General features: G+C 45.5%; 1 protein-coding gene across 2 annotated transcripts in view; it reads left to right on the top strand.

The window, feature by feature from the left end:
- Positions 1-23,856, top strand: part of CD274 (CD274 molecule) — a 325,034-nt gene that overhangs the window by 192,193 nt on the left and 108,985 nt on the right. For both annotated transcript variants that reach the window (XM_078677455.1, XM_078677454.1), the window contains exon 5: positions 17,390-17,503. In XM_078677455.1, coding sequence (XP_078533581.1) covers positions 17,390-17,503 — 114 coding nt within the window. The remainder of the gene's footprint in view (positions 1-17,389; positions 17,504-23,856) is intronic.

A 23,856-nucleotide genomic window follows, 5' to 3' on the forward strand; every position in this document is an offset into this window, starting at 1 on the left:
TCGTTCAACCAGGCCGGCGGATTGGGGGTGGAAGACTGCGTGGAATCTTTGTTTTACCCCCAACCCCTTCAGGATTAGTTGGATAACTTCAGCTATGAAGTGGGGGCCATTGTCGCTCCATAAAATTCGACAAAGGCCGTAGCGGGGGAAAAACTCCTTCAGTAGTACTTTGGCAGTAGTCATGGCAGTGTTATCACGGGTCGGATAGGCTTCCACCCATTTGCTGAAGGCACATACAATGACTAATACGTACTTCAAGCCTTGGCACCTCTCCAATTGGATGTAATCCATCTGAAGGACCTCAAAGGGGTGGTTGGGGATCCCAAACCCTCCCCGGGGTACCACAGTTCCTTTCCCGGGGTTGTGTTGTAAGCAGATAAGGCACTGCTGGGCTAGGCGTTTGGCCGAGTCGGAGATCTTGTTGTTGTGCCAGACTTTGGAAATGAGTTCAATCATGGGGGCAGAGCCTATGTGTGCAGGGGAGTGTGCCATTGTCAGTATGGGGATCAAATATGCATCAGGCAGCAACCATTTGTTCGTGTCTTTTGTCCGCTAGCAGTAGCAGTCTTCATCGTCCCTTAGACCCACCCGCGCCCACTCAGTCAATTCGTGTGGTGTGCTGGCCGATTGGATGTCCCTGATCGTTCCCCTAGCGTCAGTCCATTTTTCTGCTTGTGACCTGGTCACATACATGCGTGTCGTTGCCCTATTCTCAGCTGTGGTTCGGGCAGTGATGTCGGCTAGTGCGTTTCCCTGTCCAACTAAATCTGTCACCTTCTTGTGTGCCTGGCATTTGATCACTGCTAATTGTCTGGGGAGAAGAACTGCTTCAATCAGGGCGGAGACTAAATCTCCGTGAAGGATAGGCGTACCGTGGGCCGTCAGGAATCCCCTTTCCCTCCATAGGAGCCCAAAATGATGAACCACCCCGAAGGCGTACTGGCTGTCCGTGTAAATGTTTGCCGTGGTTCCTGCTGCTATGATACATGCTCGTGTGAGGGCAATTAGTTCTGCCGCCTGTGCGGATCGTTGTGTGATGCGAGCTGTTTCAACTACTGTTCGAGCTGTCGTCACCGCATAGGCAGCAGAAGTGGTGCCGTCTGGGAGTTTGATACAAGAGCCATCTACCCATAGTTCTCCATCAGGATCTGTAAAAGCAATGTCTCGGAGGTCAACTCTACTCCTTGTCTGTTCGTCCGTGAGGGTCACACAGTCGTGTATAGGGGGTACATCGGGGTCATTTTCGGGCAAGGGTAACAGTGTAGCAGGGTTCAATGTCGTGCATCTCTTCAGGGTGATGTGGGGTGCAAGTAGAGTCAATTCGTACCCTGTTAGTCGTGCGCTAGTCAGGTGTTGAGTCTTAGTCTGGTTCAAAAGGGTGTCAACTGCATGGGGCACTAATACCGTGAGAGAGTTTGAAAGCACAATTCCCTCACTCTGGCGGATAGAGACAGCAGCAGCGGCTACTGCTCGAAGGCAGGCAGGTAGAGCTCTGGCGACTGGATCAAGAGTGGCAGAGAAGTAGGCACAAGGGCGTTGTTTGGCGCCGATGGGCTGAGTTAGAACAGACAATGCGCATCCCTCCCTTTCGTGAGTGAAGAGGGAGAAGGGTTTGGAGTAATCTGGTGCTCCTAGAACGGGTGCCGAGCAAAGGGCATCCCGCAATCCCTTAAAGGATGCTTGGCATTCGGGAGTCCAGGGGAGTGGGAACGGAACATCTTTGGCCAACAGGGAAAGTAGGGGTTTTATAATGAGACTGAAATTTGGTAACCATTGTCGGCAGAAAGAAGTAAGGCCCACTAATGAGCGGACTTGCTTCTGTGTTTTTGGAATGGGGGTGTCTAGGATGGTTTGGATTCGGTCGGGCGTAAGTTTCCTCCCTTCTTTGGACAGGAGGTGGCCTAGGTATGTTACTTGGGGCTGACAGAACTGCAGTTTCTTTTTGGAGACTTTGTGACCATTCTCCGCAAGAAAGTGCAAGAGTTGGATAGTGGCTGTGATTGCAAGTGGAGTGGTGTCGGCCACCAAAAGGATATCGTCAACATATTGGATCAACACCACTCCATCTGGTAGCTGGACGGCGTCCAGCTGTCTTTTGAGGGCCTGGCTGTAAATGCTGGGACTTTCAGTGTAGCCCTGGGGAGCTCTACAAAATCGGTACGAACGGTTTTTTAAAGTGAAGCCGAAGAGATAACGGCTGTTTGGATGGATGGGGATAGAGAAAAATGCATTTTTAAGATCAATAACGGTGAAGGTGGTGGCAGTGGACGGGATGAGAGTCAGAATGGTGGCGATGTCTGAGACTACGGGGTACTGTGGCACCACCACTTTGTTGACTTCTCGCAGGTCGATGATGAAGCGGTACGCTTTCTCATCTCCCTCACCTTGCTTCTTAACAATGGGTAGGATAGGGCTATTGCAGACATTACTAACCACTTCCTCTACCACTCCTGCATCTACCAAGGACTGAATAATCGCTACCAATGCCTTCTCGCCTTCGGGCGATATCCGGTACTGTGGGAGTTTCGGGAGTATTGCATCTGGTCGAACAGTTATGTGTACAGGATCGATCATCATTCGTCCTACATCCGAGTCGTTTCTGGCCCATAGGTACAGGGGTAGGGTATCGAGCAAGGATAGGTCAGCATCTGTTATGGCGTACATATGTCGTGCGGGGTAGGGTCTGGTCATGCTCGGGTTGTCGTACAGAATGACTCGGACTCCATCCGGGGAACACCTAATAGTAGCCCGGAAATGTTTCAGTAAATCAATACCCATAATGGCGTCAGGGGAGTTGGAGGAGAGCAGAAATGTTGTGTCAATGGGATTGCTTCCTAGGTCAAAGGAGATAGGTACAGACAGGGGATTAGTGGAGGGCGTTCCATCGAAACCTATCGAGGTAATGTGTGAGCCAGACAAGGGTGCCCTTGGAATCAGTCGCTTTGATAATACACTACGTGTCGCTCCAGTGTCTACCAAAAATGGAGACTTTGTACCCAGGACCTTAGCAGTGACGTAAGGACCTTGCTGGTCAACACAGAGCTCGACTGGATCCCTCCCTTGCCCCTGGCAGTCCTATGCAGAGTCGTGAGCATTGTTGCAGTCGGACTGTTGGCACTGATTCTGTCGGGGGCGGTCAAATGTGTTTGGTCTGCCAGATCGGTCATTGGTGGTGTCGCGGGTCTGCCCTCGTCCCTGCCCTCCAGTTTTGGAGCCATTTGTCATGTCCCATGTCTCTTTATTTTTAATCATTTCCCGAAGGGCCAGGCATTGAGACTTCCAATGCCCAAATTCTTTGCAAAATACACACTGGTCCTCATCGAGGTCAGTTCGTGGAGCGCCAGGTGTGGGGTTGCGGTCTCTAGGGGCCGAATTCCTAGGGGCATTCGACTGGTAGTTCCCTCTATACCGTTCCCTTCCTGTAGTCACTCCCTGCAATTGAGCAATCATTACTCGTTCCTTTTAAGTCCTTTTTCTTTTTCTCAGTTGCCCTTTCGTTCTCGTTCTTTTGGTGTTCGTAGTACTGAGCCATCTGAAGGATAGCTGCAGGTTTAGAGGCTCCCCAACTACTCTCGCTAGTCTGTAATTTTTGGGAGACCTCTTGCGATAGCCCTTTTACGTAGTTTTGCACGAATAGGTGTTGTCCGGTTGCGGTGGTCATATCTTGGCCACTGTAGTCGGAGAACACTGTTTCAAATCGGGAGAAATATTCTGATACATCTTCCTGAGGTTTCTGGCGACAAGCCGTGACTACCGACCAGTCTACCTTCTTTTCTGGGATCAACGTCTTTAGCTTCTGCACTATTTTGTCGGGGAGTTCCAGTATGTCCTTTACAGGTTTCTTTCCGGGCTCTCGCTGTCTATCTAGGTCATCGAGTTGTTTCCAGGTGTGTCCGAACAGGTCCGTGTGGTCGGCTTTCCGGATTTGCTTCCACACATCAGCCGGCAGACACAACCCGAAAAACAAATCAATGTCCGCTAGAGTCATTATGGTTGAGCCCAAGGCTGTGCCTAGTTCTGTATAAAATGCCGTAGGGTTCTTTCGTAGATCGGGCAGGGTTTGCCTAAAAGTTAAAATATCTTGCCGATCCCATGGTTGGTAAACCCAGTTGTACACAACCCTCCCTTTTGCATCTGCGTGGTTGATATCATCGTTTGTTCCCTGACCTCTTGGGGGAACCCAATAGGGGGCGGCTTCTCTGATAGGCATCATCGTGTTGGCTGCTTCTAATGAGGACTCAATCGTCCCAGGGACTGTGATCTTGACCTCTGGTTTCTGTTCCGCGAGGTGGCGGAAGACCTCAAGCGTTTGCATGAAGAGGTCCGTCACGTCGCTCTCAGTTCCATCTCCAACATCGACCCTTCTATATAGAGCCGTCAATTTAGCAGGACCTTTATTCTGGTACCTATCCTCATACGCGTTCAGGGTGTGGTAGCTGAACCGTAAAATGAAATGCCGTCTATGACTACCGGCATGTGAATTGTGCATATTCATCGTATATTCTTCGCTCTCCTTCCGTTCTACCAATGTTTTCGCTATCTTGTCGATTCCATCCCGCTCATCTTTGCTCAACCTATTTGGTCTGGCTGTTAGGTGCCTGCTAGTCTCATGTTCATCTGCTGTTGTTACCAATGCGGCTGGTGCGAAGGCCGTAAGAGCCGGGGCACTAGCGCTAGGGTCACCCATACCTGCACCTTGAACTGGTGAGTGTTGTGCTAGAGGCTGGCTGGGAGCATAAGGAGGAGGCATGTAGATAATTGGAGGACCGAGCAGTAACTCGTCATTTGTCCGCTGTTTGGAGGGTATCTCCGGGTAGAGCGTAGAGGTGGTCCTGACAGGGCATTGGCCTGCCAGTCCTGATTCTTGCGTTTGTCTAACTTCCTCTCTTCTTCTTATTTCTTCATCTAGTTCTTTTGCGGCCAGATGGGCGTTTTTTCGTAACTCTTTCACTATTTTCGCTTCCTCTCTTTTCCTGCGATGTTCTGCTTCTTTGCGCCACATGCCAATACTATCAAGCATAGTGGGCGTTGCCTTGTTTATTTTTACAGCTGCTTCTAGTGTTTTTATTTTATTTTTATCAAATGAACCTATCAGTGGCCATTGATTTTTAGGATCCTTTTTTGTATATTTATGCCATAACTTACTATAAGCTATAGCGACTAGTCCTTGCTTAGTAAACATGTCCTTATTAGGGGTGCCTTCCAGTGGAGCTGGATGGTTCATCTCTAATAAGCGGTCCGGGTTGACCCAACTATGAACCAATGGGGAGAAGATAGGCATGACGGATTACAATGGGGGGCAAAAGCCTGCACTACCTATCTTTTCACTACTTGCAAAGACTGGACAGAATATTCTATTCTACGCTATTTGCAAATAGAGAATACCTCCGAAAAGAACCAATTCCCAAAACAGTCAATGTTCGGGCAAACAATCAATCAATGAGGAACGAAATAGGTACGACGTGTTAAAGGTTTGCGTTACCTACCCTTCACTATCGGCAAAGGGAGAGAGAATATTCCTATTCTTCCCCGTTTGCAGACAGAGAAGATCCTTAAGAGAACCAACTTCGAACAATTCAATGCTCGATTCAATCAATCAATCAATGTGGAGGAAAAAAAATAGGCACGACGTGTTAAAGGCTTGAGTTGCCTACCCTTCACTACCTGCAAAGACTAAACAGAGTATGGCGATTCTGTGTTTGTTTGCAAATAGAGAATTCCTCAGAAACAGTCAATAAGTAATACTAGTATTTTCAAACAATCAATCAATCAATTTCGCAATTTGTCGTGTGTCACGACCTTACCCGGACCGCATGGACAGTTTCTCGTCTTCTGCTTCCAGCGCCCGATCGTCCTCTACTCTCTGTTGCTATCGCGGCACTCCTGGTGGTTCCCAGTCAGGACCGTAGATCACTCGGGAGAGGTCTGCTCGGAATCAGTGAAGTTCAGATGATCGGCTGTCAGACGAGGGTCTATTGGACAGGAGCTCTTCCGATCGTTGCAGTTGTTCACTCTGTCGTCGGGACCTCTCCCACTGGATCCACGTGTCGCTGATGGGCCCCGCGTTTGGGACGCCAATTGATAAAGATCAATTCAAAAATGGTCAGGCGATCTCAGTAGATGTTTCCTAAGTTAAATTTGCCCGGCGTAAAACGCCTCTAATACCATACGAAGTTATTCAATGAAGAGGCAGGCGCTGGAGACAGGAAGACAGGAAACAAGTTTTATTCCGTCGGAGTAGAACACATCAGATCAGACAACAAGGTATCGTCTCGAGGTGCTCTCTCAACCTCTCTGAGACCTGGTCTTTTATACACTGGTTTAAGACATGTGAACGTCCTTTATTACAACAGGGACATTGTGAAGTATGAGAACGACATCACCGGCACCCCCCCAGTTCCGGCCCATTCCAACACATGACAACAGTAGAGGCCCTTTCCCCTCATATGATTGGGAGGGGCTATCACGCAGCTGAGTGTTCTGCTGATTCCTTTGGAATGTGTGCGCCTGATCGAATCTCAGGGGATGGGGAGGTCGTGATCAATAGTGGCTCCTCTCAGGAAAGGCGAGTGAATACAGTAATGGGCAATAAACTGTATCCTCGGGCTAAGGGATGACCAGCGGTTCGTGCAGGCAGTCGGGTTCAGAGGAAGGGGTCATCAAAGGAGGGGTATTCATGGACGGAAAGGAGGTGTTGGTCAGGCGCAGGGTGTGATTCCTTGAGACAGAGTCGTGGGAGGGGAGGGTTCATGACTTGTGCATGTGAGTGCAGGGGCAGCCAGGGTGCGCGGGGAAGACTTGCAAGGTTCAGGGAAGCGTGCTGACGGGCGATCGTGAACAGGGAGACCATGGTACCTAAAATGGCTGTCGTGTATGCTCGTACGTGAGTCTGCAAGATGGCGTAGATAATGTTTAGTACACGAACTAAAATTCCACAGCTTTGCAAATGTACCTACATTCTTTTTTCACTTTGCCATTTTAGTAACACCGCACAACCAAATTTTCAGAGGAAACCAGGTGGCTTATGAAGTGAAACTTATCCTGCAAGTCGGGGGGAAATCTTTGCTCGAGAAGAGAGAAGTGGGAAAACTTGCAACAGCCACAAAGTACAGAAAACTGGACCGGCTAAACTGGGAAAAGGAACGACAAACACCACTTTACACTCGAGACCATCACATGCAGTGCTACCTGCTCAGTGCTCCGTCATGCGTTTCCGGTCACCCGGGAACGAACAATACTATGCATGCTCAGATTTCGGGTCCTTAATTAAATTTTTTTAGGAGTGCAGACTTTCGATTCTTGTGCCTTTGGTAAAGGAAACTGAAACTTGGCAACACACTGGTTCTCCTGATTTATAACCCAGAGCTGGAAAGCGGGAGAAAAAGACATTTCCAGTCTTTCAAGAGCCCGCGGCATACCAGCAGCTAAGTACAAGGCGCACATTGCAGCTCCAGTCTAGAGAACAGTGCCAGGCCAGCGCTTACCGTTTGATCTGCTCCTGATGAAATATGTTCCGAATCCAGACAGAAAATGGCAGGTGGTGCAGGTTCCTAGCATTCAGTAGCGGTTGGCAGTAGGTGTTTCTGTAGGGCGGTGATGTGGGCAGGGTGGGGGGAAATAATGTATGGATTACGGAGTTTTACAGGTAAGTAAACATTTAAATAAATAAAACTAATTTCGTTGCGCGCACTGCATCACATTTGGTGATGCAGTGCACGCAACAAAATTCGTTTTATATTTAAATAAATAATATTTAGTACTATGAGCATCTCCTTCACTGTGGCATGTAGCTCCAAATGAAAGGCCTTTCATTTGGAGCTACATGCCACAGTGAAGGAGATCTCTCTGCATTGATTTATTCTTATGGACAACCGGAGATTCGTACCCCTTTGGTCCTTTCATAATAATCCAGGAACCCCGTGAGAGCCCTACAAAGAACTGAACGCACACCGTCTCTTCTTTCATCAAGTGCTCCTTTTGTCCTGATGAAGACCCCGCTGTGAGGCCACCACTCACCCTCCTCGTCACTGGGGTCGAAATGTAGACCGTCCTACTGATTTGTACATGCTCATAGTACTAAATATTATAAGTTGTATGGTACGCATGAGTAATGTATATACATGAACTATTTGACCGCTATTAGGCTGTGAAGGTCTATTTGTATATAGTGTGTATTGTATATTGTGTCACAAACACCTTTACCCTGTCCCCCACTTGCAAAATTCACTTTTCCATTACCCCGTCCTTTTCTCTTACACTTATGAGCACTATCAACAATTCTTTTATAACCCATTTACTAATGCTTTGAATATTAATTGCATATAGTGTTTTGAAGTACTAGGGAATTAAATTCCTCTAAATGCTTTCTCAAAGTTTTTGGTGATCATTCTTCCTGTTTGAGTAACATTTTGTATAAATGTTTTCAGAATGTTTAACTACTCCGACCAACTAGTATAACGTACTGCTCTATTGACCCAGGCGGGTAGTTTTTAATTGGGCATAACCCCGTAAAAACTCAACACTCAAAGTAGGGCAAGTCACGCCGTTACTAAAAAAAACGGGCTTGACTCTGAGGACATGAACAACTTCAGACCGGTATCAAACCTCCCTCTTTTGTCCAAAACACTCGAAAGATGTGTTCTTCCACAGCTCACCCAACACCTAGAGAATATCGAGCTACTAGACCCTCATCAATCAGGATTCAGAAAGGGATGCAGCACCGAAACCGCAATCTTAAGTGTCTTAGACGATCTTCACAAGTCACTTGACTCGGTCCAATGCAGCCTTCTCATTCGCCTAGATTTATCGGCCACGTTCGACACAGTTAATCACACCCTGCTCATCAAAGTCCTCCAAGAAAAAGCAGGCATTGAAATGACGGTACTAAACTGGTTCTCCTCCTTCCTTCACAACCGCACACAAAGAATAAAAATCAATACCGTCGAATCTGACCCCCTTCCCGTCTTCAGAGGAGTTCCACAAGGATCAGTACTTTCTCCCCAACTTTTCAACATCGACATGGAACCCCTCACCACACTTCTCAGGAACTCCAACATCCCCTTTCACCTCTATGCAGAAGACACACAACTTTATCTGGAAACCACCTCGATCACAGACATACACAGACTAAATGTCACGCTCAAAGAGATCCAACACTGGCTCTCAGCGAACCACCTTAAACTCAACCAAGAGAAAACAGAAGTTCTCCTAATTTCTAACAGAGATGAAAACCCCCAAATCGAAGAATGGCACAAAGCCATGGACGCCCTCAATGGGGCCCTCGCGCCAACGGACTCGGCGAAATCTCTAGACATTACCCTTAACACCGAACTAGACATGAAGAAACACATTGGAAAGACCGCCAAAAGCGCGTTCCTAAATCTGAAACTGCTATACAAAATAAGGCCCTTCCTCCCCCCGAAAGATCTTAAACAAGTCACCTAGGCACTGGTGCTATCTAGAATTGACTATGGAATCGCAACCCTGACCGGAACAGCAAAATCCCACCTAAGTCCCCTGAAATCTACCCTTAATGCCGCAGCAAGAATGGTCTCAGGAACTAAGAAATTCGAACACATTTCCCCGGCTCTCAAGGAACTGAAGTGGCTCCCTGCCGCAGCAAGAATGGTCTCAGGAACTAAGAAATTCGAACACATTTTTCCGGCTCTCAAGGAACTGAGTGGCTCCCCTTTACTCACAGAGCCAGCTTCCGCACAGCCTGTCTCACGCACAAAGCCCTGCACACAGGTAAACCAGAATACCTGGCCACCAAACTCAAAAAGGCTGGCCAGACCAGGAACCTCAGAAGCTCCAACACGTTTCTACTCATCCCACTGAAATCTCGGAAACACAAAACCACAAATAAATCCTTTACAGGTAATTCACCTAAAATCTGGAACTGCATTCCCCCCCACATCAGAATGACCTCCTCCTTCCCAAAATTCAAGACCCTACTCAAAGCCCTCTTCCTAGAGTGCTCCCGATCGTAACGAGAAATCCACAAATGACTTTCGGAAGGGCAACTAACTCCTCTTCCTGCTACCCCTCAGCCTGAAGAACAGCACTGTAATTCTGTTTCCTATTGCTTTAAGTTGGTAAATTACAGTTGTTTGTCTGTGCCAAAAATTGCTCATAATTGTACCTGTTGTGAAGCGCTCTAATACACACGGGTTCAGCTAGCGCTATACAAAACTTCTAAATAAATAAATAAATAAATAGTCAATTCCATTCTACCCAAGTGCGCAACCATGTCGACAGTCCTTTCGAATCAATAGCCAAGATTACCTGATAATCTCATCAATTCCTACCGACTGATGTTTAGCATGTATGTGGACAGCACCAAAATTCATTGATGAAAGAAAGAAAAACTTGTAGGCAGGGGAAGATGAGAACCTAACATCTGCCTAGAAGGCCAAAATGAACTGTTAATAAATAAATAGCTAAAAATTACAATTCTTCTTGTTTAGGAAGACCCCAAGCTACACCCTGTTTTTGTATATAAAAATCATTCTGCAGCTTTGCCCTAGCCCTAGAGTCCCTGGTGGCTTGGGTCCGAGGAGATCCTCTAATCCAGGGAATTACAGTGGGAGATAAGTATGAGGAAAAGATAACACTGACAACATCCTGCTCTATGTGTCAAAGCTCCGTTTCTTGATTCCGAGAATCCATCATATATTTGATCTCTTTGGAAGCTATGCAAGATATCAAATAAACTGGGATAACACTCTAATTCTCCCGCTCTCTGCGGGTGAGATGGCCCTGCCCCCTCGCTGCCCGGCCCAGTGGAGAAGAAGGGGTTCAGATACCTTGATAGCTACATAACTAGACAGGGGAAAGATTTTCTAGACCTGAACTTGCTCCCCCAGGTAGACCGCTTCCAGACAGACGTGACTCACTGGCGCACATTACCCCTATTGTTAATGGGAAGGGCTGTGCGCTTCAAAATTGTGACCCTCCCACGCATACTCTTCGTACTCCAAAATACACCACATAAAATCCCTGACTCATATTTCTGCAAAATTAACAGCAAACTGAGGTCACTACTGTGGGATGAAGGTGCAGCACGAATTTACCTAACGAAATTACAGTGTGGAGTCTTTAACAGTGGACTAGTGGGACCAGACCTCCGTGCCTACTGTTGGGCGGCCCAGCGGTTGTGGTGAACGAATAGGTGTTTAGAGGGAGGGACGAGCAAGCATACAGGGTCGATCGTAAGGCTCTGTGGAACGGGAGCTTCCTGGCACTCCTTTGCGGGGGCAAAGAAAGGATGCTCCCGTTCCACACCCAGACCGTACTGCAGGTATGGAATGCAACCATCGTAGATTGGGCTGGCACGACAAACTAACAGCGGAAACCCCGCTGTGGGATAGCTACAGCCTGGAAGAGGTGAGAAAGCTGCGCACGTACACACAATGGCACACTATAGGGATACTCAAAACAAAAAGAGAGTGAGGGAAAGACACTCTTAATCCCCCAGGAGAATATACTCAATAACAACAAAAGAGTGGCTGAATAAATACGTACTCAAAAGAAAGAAACACACAAATGTTTTTGAAGGACCCTCACTCACCAACCTGGTTGGTGACATGCTTCATCATAGGGTCCCCACGGGAACAACCGAGTGCCGTTCCGGTGTGCTACGACGCCTGCAGTTGCAGGGGAGCAGGTATAGTGATGTGTATAAGTGCAAGTGATAAGGTGCAGATTTAAGAAGTAACCAGAAGCTACCCGTAAAAAACTTTATTTCTAGGTGATCTGGTTACTGATTAAAAACAAGTGACGGATTAAACCCAGCCGAGTGATGAAGCTGGAAGAACCGTAAAGATGTAGTGATTGGTCGACATGAACATGTTTCAGCTTGTATATCAGTGCATGTTCTGCTAAGCATTCATCAGGACCTAAAAAAGTGTATGACCATGGCGGTATACGCGCGCTAAGGTGTACCCTAACCTCTGGTCATGTGTAAGTGATAAAAACTCACGGTGTTACCATGAATATCGGTCTTCTGGTATTCTCCAGGCCGGTAGTGACTTAAATCAAGCCCGATAGTCACTTCATGGAACTCAGACCGAGGGGACCCAATAGGAGTTTTCCGCAATGTCAGGGTCCCACTATGTGCCTACCCGTGCACGTCTGGCTCATTGGAGCCAGACGTGCACGGGTAGGCACATAGTCAGTAACCAGATCACCTAGGTTTAATCAGTAACCAGATCACCTAGAAATACATTTTTTTACGGGTAGCTTCTGGTTACTTCTTAAATCTGCACCTCATCACTTGCACTTATACACATCACTATACCTGCTCCGCTGCAACTGCAGGCGTCGCAGCACACTGGAACGGCACTCGGTTGTTCCGGTGGGGACCCTATGATGAAGCATGTCACCAACCAGGTTGGTGAGTGAGGGTCCTTCAAAAACATTTGTGTGTTTCTTTCTTTTGAGTACGTATTTATTCAGCCACTCTTTTGTTGTTATTGACACTATAGGGATAGACAAATTAAGAGATGTCTGGAGAAGGGCCACACTGCTATCGTTTACTGAACTGCTATCTGAATACAAACTAGAGCAGGGGGAGATCTTCTGGTATCGACAATTGCAACACGCCTTAAAATACCACCTGCCGGAGGGGGAACAAATTCCAGACGACCTCCCCATGGAGGACAGGCTGCTCCTTGATCCTATGCCCACCAAGGCAGTCTCCCTAAGATACAAAAAAAAATGAGCAATACACCAGCCACCCTTGTCCACTGAGAGAGACCTGGACAGAAAACTTGGATCCCCTGGAAGATGATGAATGGAGCAAAGCTTTGCAGAGTCCCAGAGAGATAGCCATACAAGCACATTTTTGCCTGGTGCAGCTTCGGGTGCTACATAAGTCATATCTCTCTAGATCCAGAATACATAAGATGGGCCGCAGCGAATCAGCCAAATGCACCAGGAGTTGCGACAATACAGGCCCTTTTTACCACACACTCTGGGCCTGCCCACTAATTCAAAATTTCTGGACGGTGTGACAGAAGTGATGAAGAAATTAACAGGCCTATCGAGCCCACTGGCGGCCAAGTGGCTGTTTCTGGACATAGCGGGGGAGAGAAGTGGCCTAAATACTCACACATCTGGTTAAACACCGCCGCGGCGGTGGCAACGCGCAATCTGGCTAGACTCTGGGGAGGGGGGAAAGATCTTGACTGGCGTCAACTAGCTGAACAAGAAACATACCAGGCTCGGGCTTGCCCTTGCAAATTCAAAATGATTTGGGGACCGTTGATGCAATACAGGGGGACTAATGAAGCAGGATGAGAGGGGTGCTAGGGAGGGAAATCAGTCACTATGGTAAACAGATGATGGGTCAACAGGGGATTGGGTAACAAACTGACAATTCGAATGTCCAGGCCCCCTGTGAGCGGCCTACAGTGTCTTTGCTAAAACTACCCATTCATGATCTGTGATTCTCATGTAACTGCTTAATAAAAAGAAAGTTAAAAAAACAGTCTTCCCGCAGCCAAAAACGATGGGAAAATTGATGGATTTAGTGGACAATGGATCATCTTTCATTCTGCAGATTGGAGCCTTGGGCAAAAAGCCCTTTGCCCAAAAATAGCGCCAACAAACTGCACTTTGTTGTGCTAGAGGGAGAGAGCAGTGCAGTGCCATGGTTACTAAGATATGCAGCTGCTGCTTTCTTCCTCAGCACTGGCATAGAGACAGGCTGCCTAGTGCCATGCACATATCTTTGCACCATAGGTGTGTGGGTGATGTCTTGCAGAGGGTTTGCACTGGAAAAGTACCCTTTCAATACAAAAAATTACATAACCCTAGACTAACTTTAAAACTTTTGACCCTTCAGTGATATTTACGAAGCCACACAAGGGGTGATTTGCACCACCTTGACTTTGTAAAGAAATGGATTGCAGCGCAGGGACTAGTGCTGCGTTATGTTACATTCAATCTGCGAGGCGTTCCATGGGTGGAGCATGAGCATTCCCATGCATCCACCCATGCATTTTGTGACATTACCATGTTTACTAAAGCTAGCAAACCTGGGAATGCATGAAAATGCTACGCCTTCCCCAGTGAGGAGTAACGAGGAGAAATATCTTCATTTGTCCTTGTTACGTTCTCTTTCTATGCGTGTTGAATTCAGCTTCACACATAGAGCGTAAAATGCCTCTCAGGATGGTTTTCATGCAGGAAAGTATCCTTCCTGTGAAAACACAGTCCTGTACAAAATGCAGACACCCTTGTACTATGATGCAAGTGTGCCTGTGTTGGCATAGTACACACAGCACACCAGCGAAAGGAGAGAGTAGAAATGCTCCATATCTTTGTAAATATGGCGCATTTCTGCTCTCTCACTTTCACGCAACGCAGGACAGCAATAGTGTACCGCACATGCAATTGTGAAAACTTAGGAGAAGTGAAAGCATTTCCCATTGTTAATGCCTGACTCATGTGACATTCTTTGTTGCACAAAGCCCTGTCTACCAATTTCAGTAGATAGGGCTTTGCATCATAAACCATTGGTGGTAGCATGGGAATGCACACACACTACCATTGAATACCCTTGAAGCAAAGTACCGCAAAACAACACAAAGTGCCATTTGCATTACTTTTAGGGCATCTTTCCAGCACAAAAAAAGTTTTAAATTTTTTTAATTTAATTTAATATTTAGAGTTTTATATAGCGTGAACTAGACCCGAAGATATCGGGTATCAGAGCACTTTACGTAGCACCAGTTTAATCACATGAGTACACTTTCTTTTTTGTTAGGCACAGGGAGATTAACTGATTTGCCCAGAATCACAGGATGTTGAGCCTCGTTGCCGAGACTCGAACCCGGTTTCCAAGCTTCAACGTCGACCGCTCTAGCAATAAGGCTACATCCTCTCCCCAAGTTTTGCGATGGAAACAAAATTCTTTTTTATAGACTTTGTGCCATTTGTGTCACTTTGTGTGACTCTGCACCATCACAACGTCTTGATAAATCTACCCCTGTAATGAAACAAAATTCTCTGACCATTATTAACAACATTATTAACAATGTCAATGTCATGAAGGTCTTCAGAATTGCAGCAGTAGTTATGGTCCAGACTTAAATAATGTAACTCGTTTAGGCAGAAGGTTTCTAAAATATCACTAAATATGCAGCACAATGCCCAGAAACTAAAGAGGAAATTGAAATTCTGAGATAACTGGCAACCAAAGCTGAAAGACTATATTGGCTCCTGCATCTATTGTACCTGGTAGGTCATGGCCAGGCACCTAACTATCCAAATAAAGAGTCAGGACAAGGATCCTGCAAGGATTTTTGACTTCTTTAGGGAAGTGACATTATATCGGCTTCGCTCCCCATCAATGGGCCATGGTTTCCCCCTGTATTTGTGATCTTGTGTCCCCATCTTGGTGGTACTGTAGTTTAACTACATAACCTGCTCGAATGAGTGACATCTAAGTCTGATGTTTGAGGGCCAGGGCCATACCTGCATCTAAAAATATCCACACAATAGATTTACATACAATAAATCCTGATGATGGTCCTTTGCATAGACATTGGTTACCCTGACAATCTGGCTTCACTCTAGCCCTGGACAGGGCCAGGCTGGGTAACAAAAAGCAGCCCTGACATAAATGCTTCCTTCATCTTGAGCTGTTTCTCCCTTTCCAACCATCCATCCATCCATCCATCCATCTATCCATCCATCCATACATCCATCCATTCTCTCTCTCATTCTCTCATTCTTTTGTCTCCTTCTGCTTCTCTAATTGCTTTCTCTCTACCCGTCTCTTTCTCTCTCTCACTCCAGAAGCCCCCTCCCACCCTTACCCCCCCCACCCCTCCGATGCCTGCTGCTATTAACTTCAGAGAGCATGGGGAAGTATCAGTGGCACCAGGAGCTGCCCAGAGCTTTCAAAACCAACCTCCATGGGCTCCAGCCCAATGGCGAAATGCTCAGAGAATAAAAACCTATCCGGCCATGGTCATGGGCCAGCATTGGAAGCCTCGGGTTTAAACCACATCTTTACCAAAGGCTCATTATTAATGCGTTTTGTTTTCACTTCCCCCCGGGACGTTTCAGGTCCACGTTCGCATAGCAGTCAGGCTGTTGTTTTGATGTTAAAGTGTTACTTCTGGAATACCATCCCAAGGATCGAAAACAGGAAAAACATTGTCTGCACACTTTTGGAAAGTATAAGGGCTTTACATTTCCAACTAGCATAACAGGACGCCTAATCTTGTGACCCATAAAACATTTTCAAAAGAAATCGACAGGATGACAGGCTGTCGAAAACTCTGGAAAGAAGCATGGCACGGTGTAGAAAACACCAACAGACAATAATTAATGAAACTGAAGTCAGTCCACTAAGGAAGGAGTACTTAACAACCACATTTCAAGTGTAGTAGATTGAGCTGTTTGAACTTGTACCCTTTTAATGCAAGTTTTGCTGTTATTAGCATGCGTGTATCACTAACCTCACCACACATAATTCAGGGTTGTAGATGACTCATTCAAAAAATAGGGATTTATATGCAAAAACAATTCTGTCAAAACAGAAGTCACACCACTTTTGTATCATTTAAAAAAAATCCCTCCCCTACTTCTGCTTAACCTTACCACACTAGCAACCTTTTTTAAACGTTTTGAAATCTTAGTTGAAAAAATCCATGGGGTGTCATTTAGTGGTGAGGATTTGCTTAGACAGGGGTTACGCTGCCCCTATAAAGAGGTAGGTTTTATTCTTTGGTTGTACATCATTCGGACACTGGGCTCCCGGCTCTGGAATACCATGCGCTCAGACCACAGAACCCTTCACAAGCAGGCTATATTCTCTAAAAACCCAACACCTGCCTTTATCAAGGAAAATCAATCATCCTCCCCAAAAGCCACCAGGAGTATCACCCCTTTTCCAAGGACAAAGCCCCAAAGAACTCAAAATGAATCGATGAGTTCCAGAAACTGAGAAACTAACAGATGACACATCCTCAACATACAACTGTCTCAATGATCTCTGATGAAGGGGTCAGAGTTTCCCAATACTCTATACAATGCCCAAACAGCACTACAAAGTGATTTCTGTTACTACCTAGTGCTCAACAAACAAACAAACAAATAAGTAAATAAAACGGTTAATACCTGCTCTCCTTATACTGTTATGTTGTAGCACTCTGTACTGATCAGAGCCCAGAGTCTTCCGGCGCAGTCCTCCATAAAGACATTGCAATCACCAGGCTATCACAGGATCCTGCCAACAATTTGTTTCACCCCCATTGTCTGACTTCACTTTGAACAGAGTTTAGATTGTCTAGAGCTCAGTGTGAACATAGATGTATTACATGTTTCCCACCTTCATAGCAGTTTCTCACATCTTTTTTCCTTCATTACTGTTTAGATGATACGGACCATATTTTATGGCCAAATAAAAGAAGCTATTATGGAGTGATGCTAGCTGGAAGCCTTATTGTAACAATTCTTCTAATAACAGTGGGATCAAGCCTGATTCGTGGTAATGTATAAGTAATATCTATTTACGCCACCTTGTTGAAGTTTAAGCCTTTACCAGCAACACAGTCTTCTTCTTTTTGTATGCACATTATCAGAAAGACAACCTATAAATTATTAATTAGAAATTAGCTAGTTTCTGATGCATGTCTACAACCAATTTACAGTTGTTAACATATGGCATAGTCTGACACTATAGCAATAAAACGCTGCAAATCTGGAGTAATTCAGAAAAGTTTTCTTTTCTGACTTTTATAGTGAAATATTAATTCTTTGGAAGCGTGACTGATGAGGTGTCTTGCTACTGCAATGAATAAGGCTCTGCTGATGAACATTGCTAGTAAATATGGCAGAAATTGCTGAACCAGTAATGCTAGTCCTTGCAGCAGTTTCTTAACTGTATAATTGTCAGCAGTGGTTCCTCCACATGGGTGTTGTGGAGGCGAATCTTAGACCTCTCCAAGACTCTGGAGAAGGACGGTTAAAGAGGGAGCGCCAAAGTCACTCATACCATTGGGAGTCCTAGTACCATGTGGTTATGCAGTCACCAGGGCCTGCAGCTCGCTCCTTCCCCATTCCAACTCAGCAACGCAAGTTTGCATGCAAGCTCCTCATTCTAACATTATTAAAAGGTGAAGGCAAAGGGCAAACATCATAATCAGAAAAGAGTATAGCAGTCTTGCTCCATGTTTTTTATGGTATTCTCATCCAATGTCTTTCAGAGTCATTATTTAATAAAACTTGAAGAATTCTTTGATTGGGATGGAGCTGGTGTATGGATTGATAATTCTCCCATTGTTTTTGAATTGTATTGTTTCCTTTTAAAACCCCCTGCAGTGCATTATTGTTTTAATAGCTGACTTTGACTCTGTTTACAAATATTATAATGTAGTAGGAGCTCTGATTTGGGGTTTATTTCTACAATTGCATCAGATGGGTTCACAATCATGCTTTTTATAAACTGAAAGAAAAAAGATTTTTGCTAACTCACTTCAAATTGTGGATTCAACAAACCCTATTGTTTTAACATCTTTTAAATTTAAATCAGCAATCTCAGGAATTTGTTTCAATAACGAGAATTTTGGCTCTGGTCTGTAGGTGAAGTTATTTTGCGTTTCTTCCCCTTTCGACAAACATTAAAATGTCAATCCAGATCTGTATTATGCTCAATATGATCTTCTATTACATTGGGGATACCTTCCCATGACCAGATTCTATTTAGTTGAAATTTGTATATATATTAACCACTTTAAACACAATGTTTTTTTTTCTTTTTGCCAATGTTTATTTCAATATGATCCCTACTACCCTTATTATTCATTTGACTTCTGGGAGCAGATTTTAACTTTACAATCAAAGTAGAGAAAACACTCTTATTTTTTCTTCATCATATAATCTGGGTTGTATGACAGAGACACGCATGGCATAACCACGCGTGACTCTACAACACTGACTGTACAACTAATGCATCTGAACAATACATTTCTTTACCATGCATGCCTTTTATCATGCTTGCCTTTACCACAAAATTCATTGTAAAGGCATAACTACTAAACGAATGCGTGGTAAAGCACATACCCCAGCCCCCTCGCCCTGAGTCCTAAAAACGGTATGTAACGTTTACAACGAAATTTTTACAACGCACTACCATTACAACGCAGGCATTACCACGCATACCATTACAACGCATTGCGCTGGGGGGCACTCTAGGATAGGGAATAAGTTTAATTTTCTATCCAACACCTTCCCTAGTGTCCACGGGGACTGGAGTTGGAATAGAAAATTATACTTACCACTATCCAGCACCTCAAAGCGCTATGCGTTGTAACGGTATTCGTTGTAAATACCGCGTTGTAAAGGTATGCATGGTAAAAGTATGCGTTGTAACGTCATACATCCCCTAAAAACTCCAGAGCCCTAAAAACTACCCTGACACCCACCCAAGCCCTATATATTACCACGGGCCCTAAAAACTACCCTGACCCTCCCTGAGCCCTGAAAACAACTCCTACCACCTACCTGAGCCCTTAACACTATGCCCCATCCCTGAGCCATAAAAACTGCTCCAACCATTAACTACATGCGCGCTGCGGGTTTTCCCGCTATGCGCTGAAGATTTGAAAATACCGCGGTTCATGACGAGCTCAGCTCGTCATAAGCGAACGAGAGGTGTACCTGATGACGAGCTGAGCTCGTCATCAGCGTGGAAGGGGTTAAACACTACCACCCACCTCCCAAAACCTATAGCCAGCCCCACTTACCTGATTGTGTCCTCTCTACTTCCTTCCTCTTCCTGTGCTCGACCCATCCCAGCATCTAGACCACGCACTGCTTTAACCACACATATGCATGGTTCAGTGATATAATCGGTTACGGCAAGCGCGGTTCCGCTTGCAGGGAAACAGCACGCGTGGCTCAGCCTGCGTTGTAAAGGCTGTTTCCCTATAATCTGAATTAATAACTGGGACCTTTCACATATTTGTAGGTAACTTATCCTGTTTTACTTTTATTAGAGAACATCCACATTTTTTCTTGGCTCTATATAAAGACAGTATTTGATTAGGTGAAAATGTTAAAGGCCCATAGTTTGGCAGACTTCTTCTAACCAACATCGGTTGCCTCTACATATATACAGGTAAAATAACATGATCTGCTTCATTTACATCATTTAAATGAATCAAAGTGTTTGATTTAACTTTTTATACTTATTTCGCTCGCATGTAACTCTTCAGATGTGGTTGCTTCAACTACATCCTCTTTTAACTGTGCTTGGCATAGGGCATTGAGGTCCTTATTAAGGTAGGCAAACACCTAGTGACTATTTGCAGTTCTACAGATATATCCTTTAATACACTTGACAAACTTTGTTGGTTCTTCTTGACCATAAATAAAGCTTTCAAAATCCCCTGAAACATTCCCTACATTAAGAGAAGAACTTAAAGTAACAATAAGGAAGTGGAGGAGGAACCTATATCAAAATCTGAAGATGACAGGGAATGGAGTCTGTCCCCTGTTGTGTTCACAGCATGATCTCTCAACTGTAAACCATGGGACTGATCTCAAACAGTACTTGAAGATTGATCTGTCACTACTTGCAATTCTCGATACTCTGAGTTATATAGAAGCAAAGCCAATTGAGGTAACGAGGACAAGAGAGGACCCTATAGCTTTAGAGAGGACAGAAAAGATTAGTTGGAGTGGTCCATTACTATTTCACTTTATCGATTCCAATATTCCTGACGTTGGTATAATTAGCTTGTGTATTACCTTCACTCAAATCTATAGAGGTCTTATCCACTATACATCCATGTTTATCACCTATTTATAGATGGGCATATGCTTTAAAATTTAGATTTACAAAGTTCCAACTTGACTTTGCGAGCGGCGATGGCATGGCTTCCATTCTCAATTGCTGAAATGTGTTGGTTTGTACTACTCTCGTCAAATTTTTCTATACAACCTTTACCTTCTTTTTCTATTCCTCAAACTAAACTTGCTCTACGACAATAGTCGAGGCGAGTGAGTTTCTTATCTCTGCATTGTACTTTACCAAACTTTGTCAAACTATTGTATGATTTATATGTATGGTACTTGAGTGTCTATGTCGAGCTAAACCAAATGAGCACCATTATTTTTGCTAAATTGATGAGCACATATAAGAGGGGTAAGAGGTTCACAGCATATCTTTTTCTTGTAAATACAACCACAAAATGACTTGATCAATTTACGAAAAGACGAGCCACTGCCACCACCCATTATATGTCTTGCATGAAATAAATATTTGACCTGCAGTGATAGTTCATTTGTCAATCTTTTTTTTCTCCTCTGTTTTCTCTTTATTCTTCAAGATTCACACATTAGACCAACCTTAAACAGGCCCCCTTCCCCTAGTATCAGCTGTATGCCCAACCTATTTCTAACTCCTCAGCGATAGAAGGGCACAGTGGCCAGGGGCTAGGGGAAAAGTGAAGCACCATATAGGTGAACAAGAAGCAACCAAATACACAGGGGGGGGGATCTCCAATGAAACTTCACAAGTTGCCAACACAGTGAGCTGTAAACCCGTAATCAGCAGAATAATGAACAATAAAGAGGCACTCCGGCACCAAACCCCAAGTCCTGTCCAACGACAGCCACACGTTGTCACCACAGTTCTTCACTGTGTCTTCACCACGGCAACCTAAATCTCTCCTTACAGCAGCCCTATAACATCCGCACTTCGTGGCTGACTGTGAATGCCAAACAGGGCCTGGGTCAAAACCACAAGTCTTATAGCCAATGCTCTGGTAAAAGCACTGCAGACAGTTCAGTCTCAAGCACAGTGACACACAGAGCTGTAGGTGGTAAGATTCGGGAGACGCATGATAAGAAGGCGCAGAGGCACAAGATGACTCATGGGCTTCTACGTCAGCCGTCAACCAGCAAAAGACTAACTGTAAGATGAGCTTTTTCTTGTGTGCATTGTTTTGTTGCTGACCTACAACCTGGTCTGTATAGAGAGTACACACGTCTTATCGATGTGCTAACTTTTCCTCAGCTGTGCTGTTTTTAGTAGGCACTAGTTTGTTGACCCGATTCTCCCATGTCTGTGAAATTCTAGCTTGCAGGATTTTTGCATCACTTAGGGCCTTATTACAATGGCGGTCGTCGCAGCAAGAGTGGGACTGCTTGACAAGTAGTAGGAGGTCCCATCCGTCAGATTAGGATGCGACTGCTGTGTAGGTGGTCAGAAACATCCCTTTTTCTGTTGTGGCTTGTGCTGTGGCCTGGAAAAAGGCTGCAGCACAAGCCACAATAGAAAAAGGGATGTTTTTAACCCCTTGGGCGCGGCCGCGATTCTGCGCCTGTGCGGCACATTCCGATCGCGGGTGCGGTCATGACGGCCGGGAGCCGTCATCAGCACACGAGCACTGTGTGCCATAACGGCTCCCGGCCGTCATCAGCATGGAAAGGGTTAAACATCCATGCATCTTGTGCCAGGCACCATATGGTGCCTGGAACACGGTGCAAGGATGTTTGGGGGGCACCACATGTGCCCCCTCAGGCCACATAGAGAAGGCCTACGGGGGATTGGGTCCCTGCTAGGTGCCCCCAAAGTCCCTTTCTGACAGCCTTTCCATGGCGTTCGTACCGCCATGAATAGGCTGTTGGAAAGTGACATCTTAATCCCTATGGCAGTGCCTCCGTAGGCACCGCCTGTATTGTAGGGATTAGGCTCCGACCGATGCCCCGATGGGCTTCTTGGGCCTGTCGAGGCGTCGGTCTTTACCACCGCCTGCTGCCCTCTGACCATCATTATCACAATCGCTTGGTCAGACCGCTGCCCTAGATGTCTAGCAGTCCGCCAGACATTATTATCGGGCCCTAAGTCTGGTTCTCATGTACCCATAAAATCTGTATACGGGTTTGGCAGTTTTGATCAGAATGGCATACAGTTTTAAAGTTTAAAGTGGCTGTCACCAGGCAACATAAATTAATGTAGGCCAACTATGGAGTTTGGGGTAGAGGAGCAATAGACAGAGCATTGGCACACATGAGACAGATCATAGGCAATGGTCACATAACACAGTAAACAAGCATTGGCATAGCCAATAGGTCTCGCTTTTGGGAGCTTATAAGTCGTTATGCAAAAGTTGCATGCCAATAGGTCTCGCCTTTGGTACCTTATAAGTGTTTAGCCATGCAACACTTGATGTTGTTGCACCAAGGATATTGTACTGGATAACTAAACACTTATAAGGTCCCAAAGGGGAGACCTATTGGCTATGCCAATGCTTTTTTTTTTTAAACGACAAGCAGTGCTATCAGGCTCCGGCTGTCATTTAGTCCACCGCATTCCACAAAGATGCTGCAGCCATCTTTGGATGGTTTTAAAGCCAATTCAAAAGCGGTTGTCAGTGTATGTGAATCCCTATCTCAACTGTGAGACTGTTCTCCTGCTTCCCAATTATATTAAACACAAATTATGTAAAAAGAACATCCCTTTCTGAGCTGCACGGTTCATCCTACCCACATTTCACGCGCAGATTTGAAATACTGATGGTTTGGGCTTCCCGGAATTCAACTGGTAGAGAGGTGTAGAGAGGTATAGAGAGGTGTAGAGAGGGGTAGAGAGGGGTAGAGAGAGGTAGAGAGGGGTACAGAGAGGTGTAGAGGTGGAGAGGTAGAGGTAAATAGGAAGAGAGGTAGAGGTAGTGAAGTAGAGAGAGAGAGAGGTAGAGGTAGAGAGAGAGAGGTAGCAAGGTAGAGGGAGAGAGGTTGAGGTAGAGAGAGATAGGTAGAAAGGTAGAGGGAGAGAGATAGAGGGAGAGATGTAGAGCGAGGTAGAGAGAGAGAGGCAGAGAGAGAGAGGTAGAG

This window comes from Lissotriton helveticus, chromosome 2_1 (genome assembly GCF_964261635.1).
Source record: "Lissotriton helveticus chromosome 2_1, aLisHel1.1, whole genome shotgun sequence".
Lineage (NCBI taxonomy): Eukaryota > Metazoa > Chordata > Amphibia > Caudata > Salamandridae > Lissotriton > Lissotriton helveticus.